The 21936-nt window shown below is 43.9% G+C and overlaps 1 protein-coding gene across 9 annotated transcripts in view; it reads left to right on the top strand.

Moving 5' to 3' along the window:
* The window catches only part of ATXN1 (ataxin 1), a 415485-nt gene extending 393784 nt beyond the window's left edge, over positions 1-21701 (top strand). For all 9 annotated transcript variants that reach the window (XM_073224638.1, XM_073224631.1, XM_073224632.1 and 6 more), the window contains one exon: positions 11730-21701. In XM_073224638.1, the coding sequence (XP_073080739.1) occupies positions 11730-12260 (531 nt within the window). In that variant the 3' untranslated portion in view covers positions 12261-21701. The remainder of the gene's footprint in view (positions 1-11729) is intronic.
* The last annotated feature ends 235 nt before the right edge of the window (positions 21702-21936 follow it).

The raw sequence follows: 21936 nt of genomic DNA on the forward strand, positions 1-21936 counted from the left end.
GTTATTCCCACCTCCCTACCTGGATGAGAGGTGGGTACTAGTAGAAAGAAAACAAGGTATCTTGAGAAAAGTTGTCTTTTAATAGGCCCCAGGTGGAGCATGGAAGAAAACAGAATGACAAGCAAATGTGTTTTTCATGTACTCTGAATCCTTAGAGTTATGTTTTTTTTTTAAATCCTTAGTGTTATTGTGAACAGAGGTAGGCATGGAAAGAGGTGTTATTTTGAAATGCTCCTAGTTCCTTACCACCACTTCTTTGAGCTTGAGCATAAAGAGCAGCTCTCGCCAGGGGCTGCATCTCTAAGGCCTTGGCCACCTCCTGGACCAGAGCTCCACAGGCTTCCTTGGGTTTCAGACCAACCATGCATGTCTTAGAGAGGAAGCACCACTATGTGTTTTCCTCTCTTGATGCTTTGCAAAATGAACACTTAAATGATAGAGAAATTGGCTCCCCTGTGAATGCGTGTTCCCTTCCTGCAGCCAGACTACTAGTCACTTTGCTGACAGCCCAGGTGCAAATTAGGAGGTGGAATATTTGTCACAGACTGTTCACAGATCTGTCAGGGCAGCCCCTGTGTGGCTGCGCTGCATGCTGGGAAGGGCTTTTGCAAAGGCAGGCGGGGGGCTGTGGTCTGCGGAGAAGATGCCTTGGGTTTCAATCTGTAGAAACAAAAGTGCAAGGCCCGGACACAACCGATGATTTGTTAGTTTACCAAGAAGCCTGTCAGAAACAGGCTGACATCCTCACAGCCAAAATATTCCATCCACCAGCTGTGTTTGCTGCAAGTGACAGGATCCAAATCAGGAGAGAATGCGAGAATGCGGTGGGGGGGCAGGGGGAGCAGGAACCCAGGTCTGGATTTTATTTCCCTTCTGAAGGCTGAGCCTCCCTGCCCCCACGAGGGCCCAGGCCTGGAGCATCAGTCCGTGTCTCTCCCCGGGCGGACATCACCCACAGCCACACCCACAGCTGGTGGAGACGTGTGAGAACCGGTTAACTTACTTAGCCAAGCCACAAATTTGATTGGAGGAGTTGAGGAAGGGAAGGCTTTCTACAAGACAGATGGCTTTCTGAGCCTGGGCAGAAATCCAATGTGCAAGGAAGGAGAGTCACAGGGGCAGTTGACCTCATAAGCCCACCCTGGGCATCCCCAGTGAGTGCAGTGTGGTGTGGGGGGCAGAAAGCCACCAGACTGGGGTCAGGTCTGCTATGAAACAAGCTGCTTTGCCTCTCAGAGCTGCAGTTTTTCTCATCTCTTAAAACAGGTAAATGATGCCTTAGAAAAGGGTCCCCATGTTTTTTGTAATCCTTTGCTTTGTGCCTTGCAGAACAGCCCTTGTAAAATTTACTAGCATCGGCTTCCCAAAACCCAGAGTGGGACGTACAGGGACCCTGTACCGAGCTGGCACTGGGAGCTACAGCCATCCTCTAGCAGACTGGGACCTCTCCCTTTGGTAGTGATTTTATTGCCAGCATGGGAAGGCGCCTCCAGTGTAGTCGCCTGCTGGAGCTCAGAGCAGGCCGTGGAGGAAACAAAGTCTCCCACAGTTGTGCGCTGTGGCTTGGCCATCCCAGGGCAGCATCCCTAGACACATGCAAGTGTCTTTGCATCCCAGACCACCACCCCAGGGCTTTCAGAGAACGAAGGGGGTTCCAGGCGTATGTCACCACTCTGTGTACCACGCCGAGCCTCTGCAGAGGACAGGTGGCACATTTCCCCCACTCCAGGGTAGCAGACAGTCACTGCTCTGTCATACCCTCCTCCTGGCCTTGAAATTCAGGCTGAGGGCCCCCAGAAACAATAGAGTCACTGCCCTGAGGCCTCACTCCAAATGCTCAGAGTTCTCCAAGCTTGAGTCCTCAAGTCTGCGGTGAGTCCAGAAGGGATTCCCGGGCAATAGCATCCATGTGGGAGCCTGTGCAGCTCAACAAGAAGATGGGGCATCATTTGCTTGGGTGGGATGCAGGATAGCTGGTAGGAAAATGCAGGACCTGGAGTCAAAGAGACCTAAGCCTAATTCTACCCTCCACCACTTTGTAGCACTGGGATCTTATGCAGATCACTTACAAACCAGTGCACAAATATTTTACCATGCAAGCTACTTCCATTCTGCATACTTAGTGGGAGGAATGAGAATGAGGATTGTTGTAAGGATTCACAAAAATGTATTCAGAGGAACGATGGCCAGCAGGTAGTAGGGGCCCTTGACAATGTCAAGGCTTCATGCTCTAAAAGGAGTTCATGGAGGAAAAGAGAGTCTAGAAAAGTCTAGAAAAAAAGATGACTTCTCCAATGAGCACAATAAGCCATTTTTACCCTTCTGGCTTGCTGTGTGGCATACTCCCATGAATGGCCCCAAGCATGCATGCTGCTGGCTCTGTTAGGAAAGCTAACTGACCTCATGCTAGCCTGTGTGCCTGTATACACGTGGTGCTTTTCTGAGCAGGAGATGGACTAGAGGGTGCACTGGTGGTGCAACCAGAGGACTCTAGCTGAAAGAGGGGCTCATGCCCCACTCTTCTGCAGCATGCCCAGATGGCCCCAACTGGGCATCTGGCAAACATGGGTAGGACTATGCATGAACAGCCTCCCATCCCTCTGTTGCGTGCTCCCCCACGCTCAACTTTTCCAAAGGGTACACAAAATTTGCTCAGTAGAATTGTAGTAAATTGTATTTGTAAAGTGCTCTGGGGTGACACTTTCCTTTGACAGCTTTTTTCCTAACTGCCGAGCTCCTTACATTATTAGGCTGTCTGTCACTTCCCAGATCCTCCCGAAGTGACTTCTCTTTGCCTCCTTGGTGGCTGCTTAATATTCAGTGCCATCTTCTTCCCCAGCTGCCCTGGTGTGTGCGTGTTTCTACATGCACACACTTTCACAGTGTGTTTGTAATGATGTGCTTACTACACAACTATTAATGGCTTTGCTTTCATTCCACTATTTTTTCATTTGACTGCTGTGTTCTGCAAGTCATCAGTGGCAGCATTATGCATTTAATGGATTAGTTGGTGCCTAAAAATAGCCAAAGCCCTCATGCAATCAGCACAGAAGCCTGTATAGGCCCTTAGCAGCCAAGGCAAACCAATTTGCCAACATTGCACACACAAGGCTTGGTGGAAATGAATCTTAATGTATCAGATAATAGACAGCGACTGCCCGGTGTGCAAAGCCCAGCCCTGGGTGTGTGTTCCAGCTGTTGGTGGTAATCTTCTCTCAGTTCTGGTGCCAGAAAGGCTCCAGTGGAAAAATGGTATCCACCACACTTTTGTTTGTGTGTCTGGTTATCCTTTCAAAGAAAAAGGGAGAAAAATGCTCTCCTTGAGCCTGTATGTGATAGATGTGCTCCCAACTATGTGATCGTACATATATTCTTATATGAGAAGCAGATTCTCTTGCTGCTTATAGCTTTTTTTTTAAGTTAACAGCCTTTATTGTTTCAAGTAGCCTTACAAAATTGAGCAGACAGTAGAGTGCCCAGATGCATACAGATTCCCCTATTATTAAAATCTTGCACTTATGTAGTAGATTTGTTACAACTGATGGGCCAGACCTGATCCATTGTCATTATTAACCAGAGTCCATAGTTCACATTAGGGTCTTACTCTATGCTGTACATTCTGTGAGTTTTGACAAATGTGTAATGTCATGTATTCAAGACCTTAAAAATCCTTTATGTGCTGCCTGTTTGTTATATGCCCCACCCCTCCTCTACTTTGAGCCCCTGGCAACCACTGATCTTTCTACATCTCTATAGCTCTGCCTTCTCCAGAATGTCATGTAGTTGGACTCACAGGGGTATAGCCTTTTCAGACTGGCTTCTATCACCAGGCAATGGGCACTTAAGATTCCTCCGTGTCTTTTTGTGACTTTCATAGCTCATTTCTTTTTAGCAATGAATAATGTTCTTTAAGGCACACCTTGTAAGGGAAGAGGACAAGTGGGATGGAATCTGTGCATGAGCACTGCCCTAGCCTCTTGGCGACAGGTTCCCAGAGCCTCCGTGCTACGTTTGTGCAAGAGGCACGATTTGGGATTTGTGTTCGGAGGCATCTCTGCGCTGGCGTGTGGGTTTACTGAACAGCCCTGAAACACTTCCACCAACGACTGAATCACGCTTAGCATTACCATGATTAAATGTTTTAAATACAACTCGATATTCTTGCACTCAACTGGAGAGGTGACTGTTTTTATTAATGATTTTTAAACATTTAAGTAAATGAATCTCTCACTCAGCCCTTAATCACTGCTCCAGGGTTTTCTGATTTTCTTGATGTTGAGAACATAGTCATGCAAACTGGCCTTCAAGGAAAGCAGACTGGCTTGTCTCTCCAGGTAAAACAGGATCAAGAATATCACTTGCAGACAAAGTTAGCAATTCCCAATTTAATAATTTTACCAAAAGCAAGACATATTCACTGAAAACCAGCTTCAAGAGATATCACTGTTCCCAGGCACAGGCAGAATTTGTACACTGGGATGGTGTCAAGCAAAAATGTTTTGTAAAACAGATGCCCTTCACATTTGTGAAAACAGGGATTCTTGTGAAGGAAAAAGACATATTTAAACAACAGACATTTTGTTTCCTGTCTTGTTTTTGGTGATATGTACATATGTGTGTATATAGACAGCACCAATCTAAGATTAAAATATAAAACCAAACAGCAAAAATATGTGTATGCATACAGTGTTTAGATACAATAGTTATTGACTAATCAGTTAAGGGAATTTTGTTGAACTTACACACAGAAGAGTGAAGAACGATCTTAAAAGCCAGTCATCAGCCAGACCAGGAAGGCAATGCTGAGTAAGAAATTATTAGCGCACAGGTGAGGATGCGTTGCCCCGCCTTCCCATCTTGCTTCTTCCATCCTGAGTAGAAGTTGCAGGTGATCATTTTAGAGAAGGTGGTTTGGGGGTGCTAGGGAAAGAGAGGGGTGGGCAGACTTCTCAGAGGAGCAGTGGTGAGCAAATGGGCGTGCCTGTAGCCAGCTGCAGGAGGAGGGCTGGAAAGGGTGGAGGAGGATGGGAGGTGATCGTCCCCTAAAAAGAAGAGGGGCCAGCTACAAGGCATTCAGAGATGAAAGACAGGGGCCTCAAGCTGACATAAGGACAGAGGCTCTTCATGCTCACATTTCATCCTACAGACTGCTTAAAGTGTTTGGAAAAGGATGTATTTATGGGATGAGAAAAATGGGCTGTGTCAAGCTGCCAGGAGTTATGTAACATGCCATTGGTTTTATATGGTGCTGCCCCCACAAATATATTTTCACTGGGTTTTAATCAGAGATTGAACCCTGACAAAATAATAAAATAAATGAATGATTATCAGCACAGCTGAAAAAGGGGACCTCAAGAGTGGAGGGAAGATAAGTGAATGATTCAGTGCAATCACAGTGAACTCAGCGTCTGACAGGGGAGCTGAGTGAGGAGTGACAGATCAGCCCAGAAAGCTGGCCTGTTAGGAGTGAGCCAGGCCCAGGAAAGCACCGCGCCTCCTCCTGGGGAGGACCAGAAGCCCAATCTAGTCCTGACCCGTGAAAAGAAGCCCGACAGCCTCTGCTCGTCTAAACACTGACCTCTGTTGGCCAGGCTCAGCCTCTGCAGGTCTAAACACTGTCCTCTGTTGGCCATTTGTGCCATTGCAGCATTTTAACATGGGGAAGGCACACACGGAACTAGTCATTCTTTCAGATTTTTACTAAGAACCTGTTAGATGCCAGGAAGTATTTGACACTCTGGGATTAGAAGCAAAAGAGACAGTCTCTCAGCCCTCATGGAGCATTCAGTTTGTGGGAGTTTTAGGGGAAGAGACCAACCACTATATGTGTAAGGAAAAAACGATACATCAGAAGATACTAAAAACCATGGCAAAAATAAAGCAGCCCTGAGAAGCCAGGGGAACTGGGGCTAGAGAGCTGTTCTTTGACATGGGTGGGAGGAGGTGTCAGGGAAGCTCTCTGAGAAGGGGAACGGTAGGCCATGGTGCACAGGGCAAAGAGGATTCCAAACGGAGGGGAGAACCAACACACAGACGTGGTAGCACAAAGGTCTTTTGGAGCTAAAGGACCAGTGAGGAGACTAGTATCACCACAGTGCAGTGAGGACAGGGTGGGATGCAGACCATGTCAGGCTTGCTCACGGCCATGTTTTCTTCCAGTGAGAAGCTGGCTTGGCCACGACAGTGATGGTGGAAGCCAGAAATGGTCCCATTCTAGACATATTTGGAAGACAGAGCCAATAGGATTTGCTTATATTTGGGAGTGTGTGGAAGAGCCTTGTGGACCCTTGACCTGAGTCCCTGGGAGAATAGGGATGCCACTCATGGAGATGGAGAAGAGCACACAAGAGGCTCCAGTGGGCAGGAGCATGGCAGAAGGTCTCTTTTGGACACGTTAAGTTTGAGATGCCTGTAGACACCAGAGTGGATGCCATCAGACCACATGGTTGCCAGTATCCAAATATACTCTTGTGAAGTCACTGTTTTGCTTGCCCACTGAAGACAAGAACTAGGCCTTAAACAAGACCTACACTTGGCAGGTGCTCAGTGTTGTGTATTGCACTTTTATTTAAACTACAAAATCTAGAGGGTGAACCCTTGATCAATAACATTTTGAAGCTCTTAGCACTGTAGGAAAGACCCACATGGGTCTCAAATTCAAGGAATTCACAAACTCGTTTTGGTATAAAGGAAGAGAGCATGTCACAAAATCCCACCATTTCTGTGTCATGTCTAAAACAGTGCCCATTGGCACTGATGGTGTGTTTTGAGGTACACAATGCTTCTCTTCTAAGGGAATTTCAAGCAGACAGGCTAACATGTTTATTCTTACTGAGAACTCCTTCATTCTGATTTCTTCATTAACTGTTAATGATCAGTTAACCTTTAAGAATGTTTACATCCTTCTGACAAACCTAATTACAAAATAAAAAATAAATTTGTTGTGAATACTTTAGTGTGCTTATTTGAGATATGTGCAACAAGAGTTTAACTTTCCCCAAAGAAAGGGAAAGAACATTTTTTAGTTCACATATATACAGACCAAAAAAAAAGTACATTATCTAGTTAATTCAGACTACATAATTAGAGAGGAGAGAAATATTAACAAGGATAAATAAGCAGGGAGGAGAAAAACAGCAATGACTTGAGCTATCCAGTTCACTGCTTACAAAGATCCGATTAGCTGAATAATATTTCACTCCTAATCTGTGTAGATCCAGCTGAGGATATGTGGTGTGGCATCTTTTCCCAGGGTGCAGAGCTCCTCTGAGAAGAGGCAAAGCCAGAATTCAGGAGGTGGGGTCCAGAGCCAAGCCTTTGAAGTGATGGAGGTTTTCCCAAACCTATCCAGGTTAAAATAAATTCCATTATCATCAGCTCTTTTGAGCACACTTCTTAAATACTCTTCTCTCCCTCATCACTTTTCTTTCATGAATTTTTGAGTAGGCTGTTCAAGCCAGAGGCTACCTCACAGCATGCAGGTCTAAGACCTGTCTTTGAAGTTTTGAGGCAAGGGACTAATGAAGGGCTTTCAGAATGCCCCAAAGCATGATGGAAGGTAGCACATATAATGCACATATAATGGGAAATATGTACATCTACATAATGGTTTTTGAATAATCAATAACTTACCTGTTAGAAATCCCTTGGAAACATGGCTTCTTAAATATGACTCACAGATACTGGGTAATGTGGGAAAGTCTTCAGATAAATTTGTCTATGAGTATGAGGAAATGTTACTTCCAAACATAAAACACTGGCTGCTGTAAGGAATGTGTAGAGTATGGCTCACACACCATATCATTGGGTCCATTGGTAGGTGTTGGACTGTCTGTCGGCAAGGAGACAGGCTCTGCCTGAGAGCAGGGGCTCATCCAGGGACATGCAAAGCCGAAAGGTGGCCAGGGTGTTTGTAAATAGCATTTCTAGTATTGTGACTATCACATTACTCTGACTGGTATTAGGCAGTAGTAAGCAAACAGTGAGTTGGGTAAGGACACATTTACACTTGAGAACTTTGTTTTTATGACTTGGAAATGGAGCTAGACAGGCCCCCATTGAAGTAGGATTTGTTCCTTCTGCTCAGTGTATGATGACAGCAGCTCTAAGGATTTATGGAGCCAGCTCCAGGTAGGTCCTCCTGCTTGGAATTTAATGAGCATCCCCATCTGATACTGTGATTTGTGTGTATATTTGTGCATATGTATATGCAAATATATGTGTGTGTGTACTCTTAATGTATTTCTGTAATTGAACTTCAGCCATGTCTCACTTAATAGCTCTGGCATATTGGCAAATGATTTAATCTCTCTGAGACTGTAGTTCCCTATTTGTACTTTTTTCACTAGGATATTATGAAATATATCTGAGTGCTTTTTTTACCAGGACATTATATGAAACATTACTTTTTCACTAGGATATTATAAGCATTAAACAAAATACTTTCTGTCTAGTTTGTATCTGAATGTTTGACAGATAGTATGTACTCAAAGTTTTAGCTCTCTTTACATTGTTAAAATAGTCCAGAACAATAACCTTTTCCCCAGATAATATGCACATTTATATGGGCCTATGCTCACACATCCAATATAGTCATGTTTCCATATAATTTCACTCTAGCTGTTCGTTCTAAAAACACTTACGTCTTCTGTGGAGCAAATAAAGCATATCATTCAAGAAGTGTGTCTAGAACTAGTTTAATCATAGTTAACAAGAAAGGATAAAGTAGGTTAAACAGAAAAGCCATAATCCATGTAAATTACATGGGAATTTACTACTTTTTAAATTTGGGGGAGTATTTTACTTGTATGTTTCTATATGTGTACTTCTGTATAAAATTCAACTGAACATTTTCAATATTACTATATGTAATCAATATTATTTTGATTTACCCGTAAATCTACCATTTTCATTGCTCTTCACCTAGATTCGTTTTTCTTCTACCTAAATGGTACTCTTTAGTATTGTCTTTAGTGCAGATCTGTTGGTGGTAAATTCTATTAATAACTTTTGAAAAATATCTTTGTTTTGCCATCATTCTTGAAGGACCTTTTTGCTCAGTATAGAATTCTTGTTGGCATTTCTTTTTCTTTGGTACTTTAAAGATATCCCATCAGCTTCTAGCTTCCATTATTTTTATTAAGACATCACCTTTGAGTTTAATTGCTGCTTATTTAGAGGTAAAGTATATTTTGTTCAAGAGACTTTTAGGGTTTTTTTTCCAGTCTTTGACTTCTAACAGTTAAACTATGACCTGCCGAGGTAAAAATTTCTATTTTCCCTGCTTAGTCCCTCCTGAATCTGTGGCTTACTGTCTCATCAGTTTCAGAAAATTCTTAGCCATTATCACCTTAAGTATTACCTCTGCCCTGTGATCTCTCTCCTTGTAGGACTCAACTTACGTGTCTGTTAAAGTTTCTCAATGTGTCTCATGTCTCTTACCCTTTCCTCTGTATTAGCCATCTCTTTGTCTATCTTTCATTTTGTATGGTTTCTTCTAAAGCCCTAATTAAAGAATCCAGTTCATTAATTCTCTCTTCAACTATGTTTATTCTGCTGGAAAATCCATGTGTTCTTGATTTTAGTGGATGTGGTGTTTTTTTTTCATTCTAGAATTTCCATGTACCCTTTAGAAATAGATTCCAGTTCTCTACCAAAATCCTGCAGCTTGTCTTTAATCTCCTTAAATATATAAACATAGTCATTCTAAAGTCTATATCTGATGACTGTATCTCAGAAGCCCCTGTGGGTCATCCTCATCCAAGACAAGAGTTCCTGACTCACTTCTTCTAAGTGGTCTATGCCTTTCCTGTGCTCTCTAAAAACTTAACACTGTGCAAGGTGATTCATGTCGTTTGGTCTGCTCATGGACCTCTCCCACCTTGTATAATTGAGTTACTTTTAATTGAAAAATTCTGGAGATAATTCAAGACCTTAATACAATTTCAGGGACTAAAGTAATTAAAATCTGAGCTTCAGGCCTTGAGAGGGCCTATCTGCTTCCAGATCACCTTATTTCTAATGTACAGTGCTTTGGGGTCATAGACCAAAAGAATGGGGTTCACTAGAAAGCATCCTCCCTGGTGTACCCTGAACCCCATTCCATGCCCCCCACCCACCATGTTCTTGAGATCACCAAAAACCCCCTAGGCTTCACAATTGCTCAACTTTGGAATGTGGGAATACCATGGGGCGAAAGGACAGGGTCAAATCTCTGGGCCGTCATCCTTTCCTGAACCTGATGATTATCTTATTTTTTGTCTAGTGCCATAAGAAGTGTTTTTTTTTTTTAATTTTGTCCAGTGTGTGTGTGTGTGTGTGTTGTTCAGAGGATTTAGTTCTCCTCAGAAAAAGGGTTGATCAAAATTACCTAGTCTACTACTTCTAGAAAAGCTACTGAAAATTGAATTTTTAAAACTACTTTATAGTTTTCTTCTCCTTTTTATAGAGTGTGAAGTTGAAGAAATTAAATTTCTGTGGAAATTAAACTGTTAAAACCTCAAGGGCATTTCAACCTAATCTGAAGGCAGTAGTAAGACTTTGGACAGTTCGCAGATTCCTGCTCACACTGTCTCCTGGCCTTTGCTCACATATCCCCTCCTCCAGAAATGTCTGGCAACCACACCTCTATTCCACCCCCATTATTTTTAAAACCCAACACTGTATCCTCATCCAAGACGACTTCTTACTCAGTTCTTCTTCAAACTGGTCTATGCCTTAACTCCGCCTTTCTACAACTTAATATTATGCACGGTATTAGAACGCCACCTTATAACCCCACTTGCCACATTGATTGGCAGTTACAGTTCCTGTGCCTCTCAGCCACTTGATTGTGAAGTCCTTTGGGACCAGGACTGGCTTTTCCAATTTGCTTCCCCAGCACAGCACATGGCACTTAGTGGCATGGAGAAAACAGCCGCTATTGAAAGGATACTGACTTCCCCCACTTTCAGTGTTTGTTCTTCAAACAAATGCAGAGACGGATTTGAGTATTTGGGGCTTGACCTTGCAGATGGGACAAGTACTTTGGCTCTGTCTATCCATTTTACTTCTCCCCAGCAATGTCCTCCCTTCAAACCTCTCCAAATCCTGCCCATTCTTCAGGGTCCTGGGAAAACCCTCCTTGCTTACTCCAATGAGGACTGGCAGTCGTCCAGTGAGGACTCTCAATTTACCCAATAAATATTTATTAAGCTTCAGCTATGTGCTGGTACCCTTTTAGCGGCCAGGGGCATAGTGATAAACACATTAAGTGCCTGCCTTGTGGAGCTTATGTACAGTCCAACTCTCATCCATATTTAGCTATGTAATTCATAGCATTTGTCCAGTGAGATAAACAAGTACAAGACTGTATCTGGACCTTGAGTCTCCTGCAGAGCCTAACTCAGTGCTGAACACTGATTAGCTATCCCATCATCCGTGGGGGCCCATTGACTTATTTTAACAGAGACCAGCTATAGAGCTGATACTTCTGTAAAATGTCTTGAGTACTGAATGGACTTTTACTGGCTTCTTGCCAACTTCCATATATGGTAAGTACAGGTAACAAAAGAAAATTAACAGGCTCATTTGTCTGTGTTGGTAGAGGAACTAAGTCTTATTTTCTTCCATTTAGCTTATATACGGATGTAAGGGGTTTGTAGGTGTGTGTGTGTGTGTGTGTAAAATAAGAAAATATCTTTATTTGTTTCCTTCCTTTTTCCCCTCTCTGTCTCCCACCACTCCCACAGGTCAGCGTGGAAGTTTTGGTAGAGTACCCTTTTTTTGTGTTTGGACAGGGCTGGTCATCCTGCTGTCCAGAGAGGACCAGCCAGCTCTTCGATTTGCCGTGTTCCAAACTCTCCGTCGGGGATGTCTGCATCTCACTTACCCTCAAGAACCTGAAGAATGGCTCTGTTAAAAAGGGCCAGCCCATGGACCCTGCCAGCGTCCTGCTGAAGCACTCAAAGGCCGACAGCCTGGCGGGCAGCAGACACAGGTACGCTGAGCAGGAAAACGGAATCAATCAGGGAAGTGCCCAGATGCTCTCTGAGAATGGTGAACTGAAGTTTCCAGAAAAGATAGGATTGCCTGCAGCACCCTTGCTCACCAAAATAGAAACCACCAAGCCCACAGCAGCAAGGAAGAGGAGGTGGTCTGCGCCGGAGACCCGCAGGCTGGAGAAGTCGGAAGACGAACCACCTTTGACTCTTCCTAAGCCTTCTCTAATTCCTCAGGAGGTTAAGATTTGCATTGAAGGCCGGTCTAACGTAGGCAAGTAGAGGGCAGTACGGGAACAGGAAATTTGGCTCTCCCTTATCATTTGTATCCAGATTACTGTACTGTAGGCTAAATAACACAGTATTTACATGTTATCCTCTTTCTTTAGGTTTCTGTTATAACCTTGTCATTAGAGTTACAGCTGGTGTTGCGTAGGAGACTGGTGCATATGCTTTCCCATGAGTGTTTGTCATGAGCAGGCAGGTGGGGGGCCAGGCTGGGCCCCGGGCATCCTGGGGAATAGAATGTGGCTTCCCAGCACCTGCCTTTGCTAGCAGCATGGAGCATCCCTGGGCACTGACGTCTGCTGCCTGAAGGACTCCTGCGGGAGGGGCTGGTGCGAGTGGGGTCACACAGGCGCCCTGAGAGTGAGGGTCTCTTTCTCTCTGCCTCCCTCTGTCTCACTCTCTCTTGCTCTCAGCATGGGATCGGAGGTCCAGAGTAAGGTCTTCGTGAGGTTCTCACGTGCAGAGTAGACATCAGGACCCCAGCTTCAGGGCATCCTGGAGAGGCATCAGACAGCAGATGCAGAACCAACCCTTTTTCCCTCCAACCTATTTTACAATGCAGAACGTTTTTTCCCTCCAACCTATTTTACAATAAAAGCAACTTTTAACCATATAGATATATATTTCCCCCTATGGGGCCTGACTGCACTGATGTTTTTTTAAAGAGCAACTGCCACCCGGGGATTTCCTTTCTGCTTCACTAGTGCAGTGATGTGTGCAGGGTGGCACGGTGGCAGGGCAGCTTCTGCTTGCATCGTTCCACGTGGGGGTGGGCAGCAGGGGCAGGGAGAGCAGACACCTGCCCTGGTTTCTGTGCAGTGTTAGGAAAACCGATCAGGTCGTTGCATTGACCTCCTCCCAAGCAGCAGGCACCAGCCGCCCTACAGAGAGCAGGGCAGGAGCTCCTCACATTGGGTTTGCAAATTTTTTTGTCTTTTAACTCTAGTACTGTTTATAGTTCATGACTATGGACAACTCGGGTGCCACTTTTTCCAGATTCCAGTGTGACGTGAGGAATAAGATTTTGAAGATGAGCATATATATTACTATTTCTAAGCACTTAAATGCTGTTCACACTTTATTACCAAGCATCTTGGTCTATCATTCAACAAGTACTGTATCTCTCTTTAAACTCTTTGGGAAGAAAAACAAAAAACTAAGTTGCTTTTTTTTTTTTTTCCAACACTGTAACTACATTTCAGCTCTGCAGAGTTTCTCACGAGCAAGATAATTGAAAGTCTCAATGTGGTTTAATGAGATGAATGTGAATTATGAACTAGTACGTGATAATGAAAGACCACCAAGTACAGCCTGACAGGAGGCCCTTTTCACTTTGATGTTTGAGAAAGAATCAAAGGCATATGCAGAGCTGGGAGAGAAACTGAGAGAAAAGGGATGGAAAAAAGAATACTCAATTTTGTCCAGTGTTTTTCTTTTTAAGATGAACTTTTAAAGAACCTTGCAATTTGCACATCTTGAGTTTATAATTTGTGTGATATTCCTGCAGTTTTTATCCAATAACATTGTGGGAAAGGTTTGGGGGACTGAACGAGCGTAAATAAATGTAGCAAAATTATTTTCTAACCTGCCTAAACTCAAGGCCATTTTTTAAGGTTATGTTCCTTTCAGATTTCATTTTGGTCTTTCTACCACATCTGTCACAAAAACCAGGTGTTAGCAGGACAACTCTGAAAATTTTCTTTAGATTCATTGAGAGAGTTTCCCATAAAGACATTTATATATGTAAGCAAGTTTTTAAAAAAAATTACTTTACTGTTGTTGTTAATGTTATTTTCAGAATGACTTTTTCTTGCCATCTGAAATCAAATCAAGATGTAATGTTTGGTACAAACCCAGAAAGTGTATTTCATGGTTTAAACCTTTTATCCCCAGAGATCTGAAATACTGTTTGTGGGTTTTGAGAGTGTGTCTTAAAGTGCTTTAAAAATAAAAAGTTTTATAAGTAGGGAGAATTTTTAAAATATTCTTACTTGGAATGGCTGCAACTAATCTGAACAAAATATCTTGTTTTTCTTTTACCATTGAAAATAGTATTTCTTCCATTTCACAAATTTAAAAAAATTCTAATGTCAACTCACATTTTGGCCTCCTAGTATTCCTCACATTTCGGTCTCATCAGGACTAATGATGTTGATAAACCATTTTCTGGGGTGTACCAAAAACATTTGAACAGGTTTAGAATAGCTAGAACTGGTCCTTGACTTTCCTCCAATTTCATTACCCTCTTGGCCTGTTAGCAATTAGCTGCGTGAGCCCATTTTTCCAATCACACTGCTTATTTTCTGCTGTGTTTTTTTAAACGTTTCTGCTTGGAGAACTTGCTTAATCTTCCATATATTCTGCTCAGGGCACTTGCAGTGATTAGGTTTTGTTTTTTATTTTTGTTCTGTAACCTTTGATGGTAAGGAATATGGGGCTGCCATGTGGACTGTCCTCATTAGTACCACTATTTAACAGCAACTCATGTGGACTCAGAAAAATACACCATCTTTTGGCTTCCTTCAAGTATTGAACCCACTGGATCCACCACACCAACACTAAAATGGGAAGGCACGTGGTTTGGAGCAATAGGAACATCATCAGAATTTTTCTGCTTCTGTTTCAGGTACAGGAATTGTAAGATAACTGGTTCTTTCTAAACATTGTCCCATTTCCTTCTCTTGCATTTTTAGCATGTGCACTACTGTCTGGGCCAACAAGTCTGACCAGTGTGCTCTAAAGAGCATATCCTTTAGGCCTTTGCCTTGTTTGGCCCGTCTTCCCTGTACTAGCCAGAAAATGGCTGGAGGGGAGGCACTAGGAAGGGGAGAGCTTCCCACCATGAGCTCCAGGCCCTGCTGTGGACACTGAGTGCTGAGGGAGCTTTCAGGAGCACAGGTGTCTGTCACCAGGTTGCAGAAGGAACAAGGAGTCTGGGAAAGAGCTGTAGTTCCTGTCACCATGAGAATGTGAAGTCTGGAGAGGAATGAGGCAGGTTCGAGGCTGGGGCGCACCCTGGAGCTATATAGCCAGGATCAACCCATTGCCACGATCTTTGCCAAGAGTGTGCAGGCCCCTCCTCAGGTCTGTGTGCTTGAGACTTTGAGCTGTGCCTCTGAGGACGAGCCTGAAGTGTGGCCTGGTGTGTGCATGCACTCCAAGCATGCCAGCCAGTGGCTGTGGAAGGGGCCACCCGGTGGTCACTGCTCTTTAGGGGCAGCCTTCTCTCTAAATAGGAAGAACATCCAAAGGTCAGGGAACCTCCTCTCATTTCAGACACTGGCGAGCCCTGAGGCTCACAGAGAGCCTTCATCACCACTCCTGCACAGCATGCATGACAATGACTGGCATAGAAATTCTTTGGTGCCGCACAGCTTATGAGGATCAGCCATGTGCCTCTGTACTACGTCAACTCTGCAATATTTACTGACAGCCATCTTTAGTTCTTTCTTGTCTGTTTTCTATTTTCAAACTAGTAACCGCAGGCCTTTTTTGTTTATAGTGGAACACAATAGCCAAGAAATCAGTCAGGGCGAAGAGAGAAAAATAATAAAACCAACAAACAAGAACCTCTATTTATAGGGATTTCTAAATATACAAAATAACTGTTCCTTAGAATGTTTAACTTAAGAATTATGTCAGTTTGGGCCACATTGCTGGGGGGCACAGCGTGGGATACACAGACGGATGCCACTTACCTCAGATCTTCTAAGTGGAAATCCAAGTTGCATTTTCATTAGGACTTTCAGGATAATTTTCTATGTCAGTCAACTTTTTGTTTTCTCCAGCTCACCCGGTTTGGTTTCAGATGATTTGATCTTTTTTTTGTTGCTGTTGTTGATCCCATTTCTGACTCTGAATCATGACCCTCTATGTTTTCTGTTGGGTGAGTGAATTGGGGGTCTTCTCCCCCACTGGGAAACGGCAGCATTCCCTTCTCCCCTACAAGGAACTCTGCGGAACCTTTCACACCTCTTACTCAGGGACGGGGCTGGCGTGTGTGTGGCACACTGATGTGTCCAGAAGCAGTGCACTTTGACTGCTCTGGAGTAGGGTTGTACAACTTCAAGGAATGTTTGGATTTCCTGCATCTTGTGGATTACTCCTTAGATACTGCATAGATCGCAATATGATGCTGCACGTTCGAGATGAACGGTAGCTCCTAGTCATCATAAAATCCACTCTTTGCACACAGTTTGATCTTTACTGAAATACGTTGCCAAAATTTATTTTTGTTGTAGCTTTGGAACTTTGTTCGTTTTTTTAAGGAGACAATTGACAATACCCTTTAACATCTGTGACTACTAAAGAAACCTATTTCTTTCATAGAAAAAAATCTCAAAATGCTTTTGAAGACACTAATGCCATGCTATTTCAGATATGGGTGAAGAAGCAGAGCTCTGGGGACCAAAGGCCAGGCTTTTTGAGCTGTGCTGGTTGTCATGGCTACCGTCTCATGAACCAAAAGCAGCTCCGCAGACTGGTCTGTTCTCCCCTAAATAACCCTTTGCACTTCCTATTTCCCAGTCACTCACAACGATGCCAGGTGAAAAAGGGCCGGCAGTCTCCATGGCCCAATCCAGTTTCTTCGGCAGTGATGTGAAAGGAAAGGGAAGTATGCTTTTTATTTTTTAAAGTGGCACGGAGGTCTTTGCTTTTGCCTTTGTGTTTTTAACCCAGAATTTCTGAAATAGAGAATTTAAGAACACATCAAGTAATAAAATATACAGAGAATATACTTTTTTATAAAGCACATGCATATGCTGTTGTGTTGGTTGGTTCCCTCTTTTTTCCACGGACAGTGTTGTGTTTCTGTTGATAGGGAAACTCCAAACAATTTGCACACCTCTACTCCGGAGCTGAGATTTCTTTTACATAGATGACCTCGCTTCAAATATGTTACCTTACTGATAGGATCTTTTCTTGTAGCACTATACCTTGTGGGAATTTTCCTTTTTTAAAAAAAAATGTACACCTAATTTGAGATGCTGAAGAAAAAATCATTTGAAGCACTCACTTTGAGGAGTACAGGTAATGTTTTAAAAAATTGCACAAAAGAAAAATGAATGTCGAAATGATTTATTCAGTGTTTGAAAGATACAGATCTGTTGAAACCATGAGTTTCATACCTTGTTTGTAAAAAAAAAAACAAAAAAAAGCATAAAGGTTGAAAGTTACATGTTTTTTTGTATATAGAAATTTTGTCATGTCTAAATAATCAGATTTGTACGGTTATGGCCTGGAAGAATTACTACGTAAAAGGCTCTTAAACTATACCTATGCTTCCTTTATGTTTTTGTTACATGGAGCCCCCCTCTGAGGGAGGGCAACTCTGTATTCTGAAATTTGAGAATACTCTTCATTCCTATGCCGGAAATACTTCTCTGAGCTCCCTTCTTAGTTTAAACTCTTAAGCCATTGCAACTTCTTTTTTTTTTCAGAGATGTTTGACATTTTCAGCACTTGCTGTTCCAATAAACCCAAAGAATATAATCCTTAACAAGAAGTGTTTGTAATATGGGACCCTAGCTATCAATAAAATAGGACTCATTACGGGGACAAAAAAAAAAAAAACTTAGCCTTCTTTCCCCACCCACCTCATTTAATTGGGGGTGGAGGGGTAAAACATGAATTTCCATGTAAATTCCTCATTTTACTTTAGTTTCAACTTTTTCTTTAATATTAAGAGGCCAAAATAAATGTGGAGCAACTCCTCAGAAGAGTCACACCCTGTCCAAAAATCAAGCCAGCTAGCAAAAACTGGACAGCTGTGGAGAAACTGCGCAATCCCACCTACAATTCTTAAATTCAGAATCTCAGCCCCTCCCTTACCATTAAATGCAATGTTTCTGGGAGCTGGCATTCACCTGTACAATGATGGGAGGGAACAGCGGCTTTGGTTTTTCATGTCCTTGTGACTCACATACAAATGGTTCAGCTGTATTAAAATGAAGTGCATTTGGCCAATAGGTAGTATCCATTCAGTGACAGTCTCTAAGAATTTCCACAGTTTTTCTTATCTGAAAGGACTCAAGTCTTCCACTGCAAATAATTGGAGACTTCGCCCATTTTCTTTCCCCTTTAGTTTGTTCATTTGCTGTCTGGATGGCTAGTGAGCCTATCTCCTTTTCCATGGCCAGTCTGAAGGCCACCCTTGGAAGCGCTGTTTACAGAAACCCTAGCCGGGATAAGGGACCGTCCTCCATATTATCAAGTCTGATGTGATCCCAGCTTAGAGCTGTGGTCTTTGAAGGCAGTCACCAAGAAGCTAGGTACACAGATGTCCTCTGGTTCTTACATGAACCACCTCCTCGTACCATCTGGTCCAGGAGTTGGGCAAATTCTTCATAGTCAGTGAACATTAAACTTGATAACCATGCATTCAGTTCTGTGACTATTGCCCTTTCAGCCTTTGGGGAGGTTTCTTCCTCCTCAGCCTTCACTGCTCACCTATAAATGCAAATTACTGTCAACTGCAAGGAGGTTTCAGGAGAGCCCTGCCAGTATTTGTGGTGACCTTCACTTAAGACAGAGTCCTGATTTTCAGCCAGTGGGGTCCCGGCCCCAGAGCCATCGCTGAGATGTGCACCTTTGTATGTTTTACTATCAGACCGTTACCCAGAAAACTTCTGATCATATGCCTCCCACTGGCCAAGGGGAAAGAAACACCAGAACTTTGAGGGCGCTATCAGACTGATGTGGCCAGTACAGAGAACTAGGGAAGGAATGTTTCGCACCTTATTGAAAAGAAAATTTTAAGTGCATACATAGTTAAGAGCTTTTATTGTGACAGGAGAACATTTTCCATATGCGTGCATACTCTCTGTAATTCCAGTGTAAAATACTGTACTTGCACTAGCTTTTCTAAAACAAATATTAAAAAAAATGGAAGAATTCATATTCTATTTTCTAATCGTGGTGTGTCTATTTGTAGGATACACTCGAGTCTGTTTATTGAATTTTATGGTCCCTTTCTTTGATGGTGCTTGCAGGTTTTCTAGGTAGAAATTATTTCATTATTATAATAAAACAATGTTTGATTCAAAATTTGAACAAAATTGTTTTAAATAAATTGTCTGTATACCAGTACAAGTTTATTGTTTCAGTATACTCGTACTAATAAAATAACAGTGCCAATTGCAAATATGTGTCCTAGCCTTGTGTCTGATCCTTGAAGATGAGGCTGAGCAAGTAAGTGGCGGCAGTTCCTACTCCGTCCGTCCCCCCACTGTGGTGGCCAGGTGATTTTGTGATGGAGTGACAGAAGACATTGCCTTTCTTACTAATTTTTTTTTTTGACTGTGAGAGGTGTGGGCTTGGTCGTGGTTGAGGTGAGGATTTAGAATAAAAGGCACGTTGGAGCAGCTGATGGTTTGACTTGTTCAGTTCATGTTTATTTCTATCTGAAGGCTCATGCTTCCAAGAGATACTTGTTTCTAAACAGCACTTGGCAGCTTCATGGCCTGTGTGGCATTATCTGATGTATTCTGTACTGTTTGGCTGTGAATTGATCGGTGGTCTGTAGGTGGGAGGTTCATTCATGCCTCCTGTAGTTTCACGCCTGTTGGGAACTCAGCAAGCAGGGGGAGTCCTGGCATGTGGAGGAGCCTGTTTCAATAGTATGGCACCACAGGTTTGCACCATGCCTCCTGGCAAGTTAGGTCGGCTTAGCAGTGGCCCCGTAGGCCCCGGAAGGTAGTTCCTCAGGGGCCCCTGCAGGTGACCCCTCCACCCCCATCTGCGTTCTTGGCTCTCAAATCCTTCTGCCTCAAGGCTCTGCAGAGGGGGAAGAGAGCTCTCCATCTCAGTCTTCACTAGGCCCAGGGGAAGAAGGGGCAACTCCTTTCCTTTCACTGTCTTTCTTGATTTAGTGGGGACCCTTCACCAGGACTTGACTCTCCGGACCTAAGAGTTGAGGTCTGACACATCGTGGATGTCCATGTGTGAAAGAGGGTGGGTAAACCAGTATTGATTAGATGAGCCTTGGACAGACAGGAAGGGCTGCCCCTCCTCCATGCATACTGGTAGGCTGAGGGCAAGCTGGGGGGAAGCAGGCATGATCACCACTCCTGAGCATTAATGGCTCGCCGAGATTGGGGTCTGGTGGCTGTGAGACTTTGCTCAACAATTCGGACTGATTAGGGCAAAACCTTTGCTTCATGAGCTGCAGTGGGCCCAGCCTGAAACCAGACAGTGGGAGCGGCCGGTGGTGTTGCCAAGGGTGTCTCCTTGGCTAGTTCAGACCCCCACCCACCCCCACACAGGACGCCTGCAGGTGGGCGGAGGGCTGGACCTCCATCTCCGTGTCCTGCTAATGCCTGGTCTGAGGGCCACAACCGGGCTTGCCCAGGCCCACTCCACTGGAGGCAGACACGAGCTTGCCAGGGCAATGGGTCATGGGGCCTTGGAAGTGCTTTTTGTGAAACCTCTGCTTGGAAATGATCCTGACAAATCTTTGGCTTTCGCAGTAACTGAGTTTTCACTTCCCTAAAAGCTGGGTGAGAAAGGGCCTTTAGCCGGTGAAAACAAAAAGCAGACAACCTGGAAAATTTTTACACTCAAGCAGGCACGTACCACTGCAGGGGAGCCCCCAGAGGGGTGGCACAGCGGGCTGATGGGTGTCCCTCACCCTGACCACTCCAGGTGTAGAACAGGAGCCTGGTGTGAGAAAGGGGACATGGTAACCCCAAGCTAAAACAAGAGTGTGGAGAAGGATACTGTCCTCAAGTTCCCTTCCTGCTGCTGGCACAAGGCATTAGGATTTCCTTAAGATACCCATTTCCTTTGCTTCTCTCCCTTATTTTGCAAGAATCCCTTAAAACTAGCAAACTTCAGGGCCTGAGTATAAACCACATCTTCCACAGGAACAGTGTGGGGCTTAAATCTCAGGTAGGCACTCAGAAAAGGTGGGTGCCGCCAGCACAGCCCTGCCACTTGCGCTACGTTACGTCCACTAGACCCTCTCTCCCCAGTGGAGCCATTTGTATTTCTGCAAAAATTAATGGGTTTGGTGGGGGAAATTATTACAATGGAGTTAAATTGCTGAATCTTTAAATGTATTCTTGCAAGACTGCAGGCAGGCCTGTCATTCCCTGGAGTATGACGGTTTGTTGGGATTCTTCATATGGGTCAGTCCCCATGGACATCCAACAATTATGCAGCAGGACCTCCAGCCCTTCTCTGCCTGCAGGGCGTCACTTGCCTTGTCAAAGAAAATTTACTCCTACGTCTGCTTCTTGAGCTTTGTTTAGAAGGAAATACAGTAAAACATGCTGGTCTGCATACACTTTCCAGTTCTATTATCAAGGAATGCTTTAAAAGAAGAGGCCAGCCATGAGCAATCCATCTGTGTTCACGGTTTGCAAGTGTGGTAACGCTTCCTGCCAAGGCTTGTAGGTCCTTCTCCAAGAAAACACCTCTGCTTCCAGGATAGCATCGACCATCACACAGTGGGACCCTGAGTTCCCCTGAAAGTATCAATCGCTATGGGCAAGGGAATGGTCCTGACTTATTTTTCAAACCAATGCTTCTTAGGGAACCACTGGAGGAGGTTCCTGCTGGTTTTCAGTGGACTACCTTTCAATGAAACAGCCTGTGGAATTTCAAAATAAGGTGATCTCTTTGAGAGAGGCCAGCCTAAGCTGGGACTGAGAAGGGAAAGAGATGGAGG

The sequence above is a fragment of the Manis javanica genome, chromosome 16 (assembly GCF_040802235.1).
Source record: "Manis javanica isolate MJ-LG chromosome 16, MJ_LKY, whole genome shotgun sequence".
In the NCBI taxonomy this organism is placed as follows: domain Eukaryota; kingdom Metazoa; phylum Chordata; class Mammalia; order Pholidota; family Manidae; genus Manis; species Manis javanica.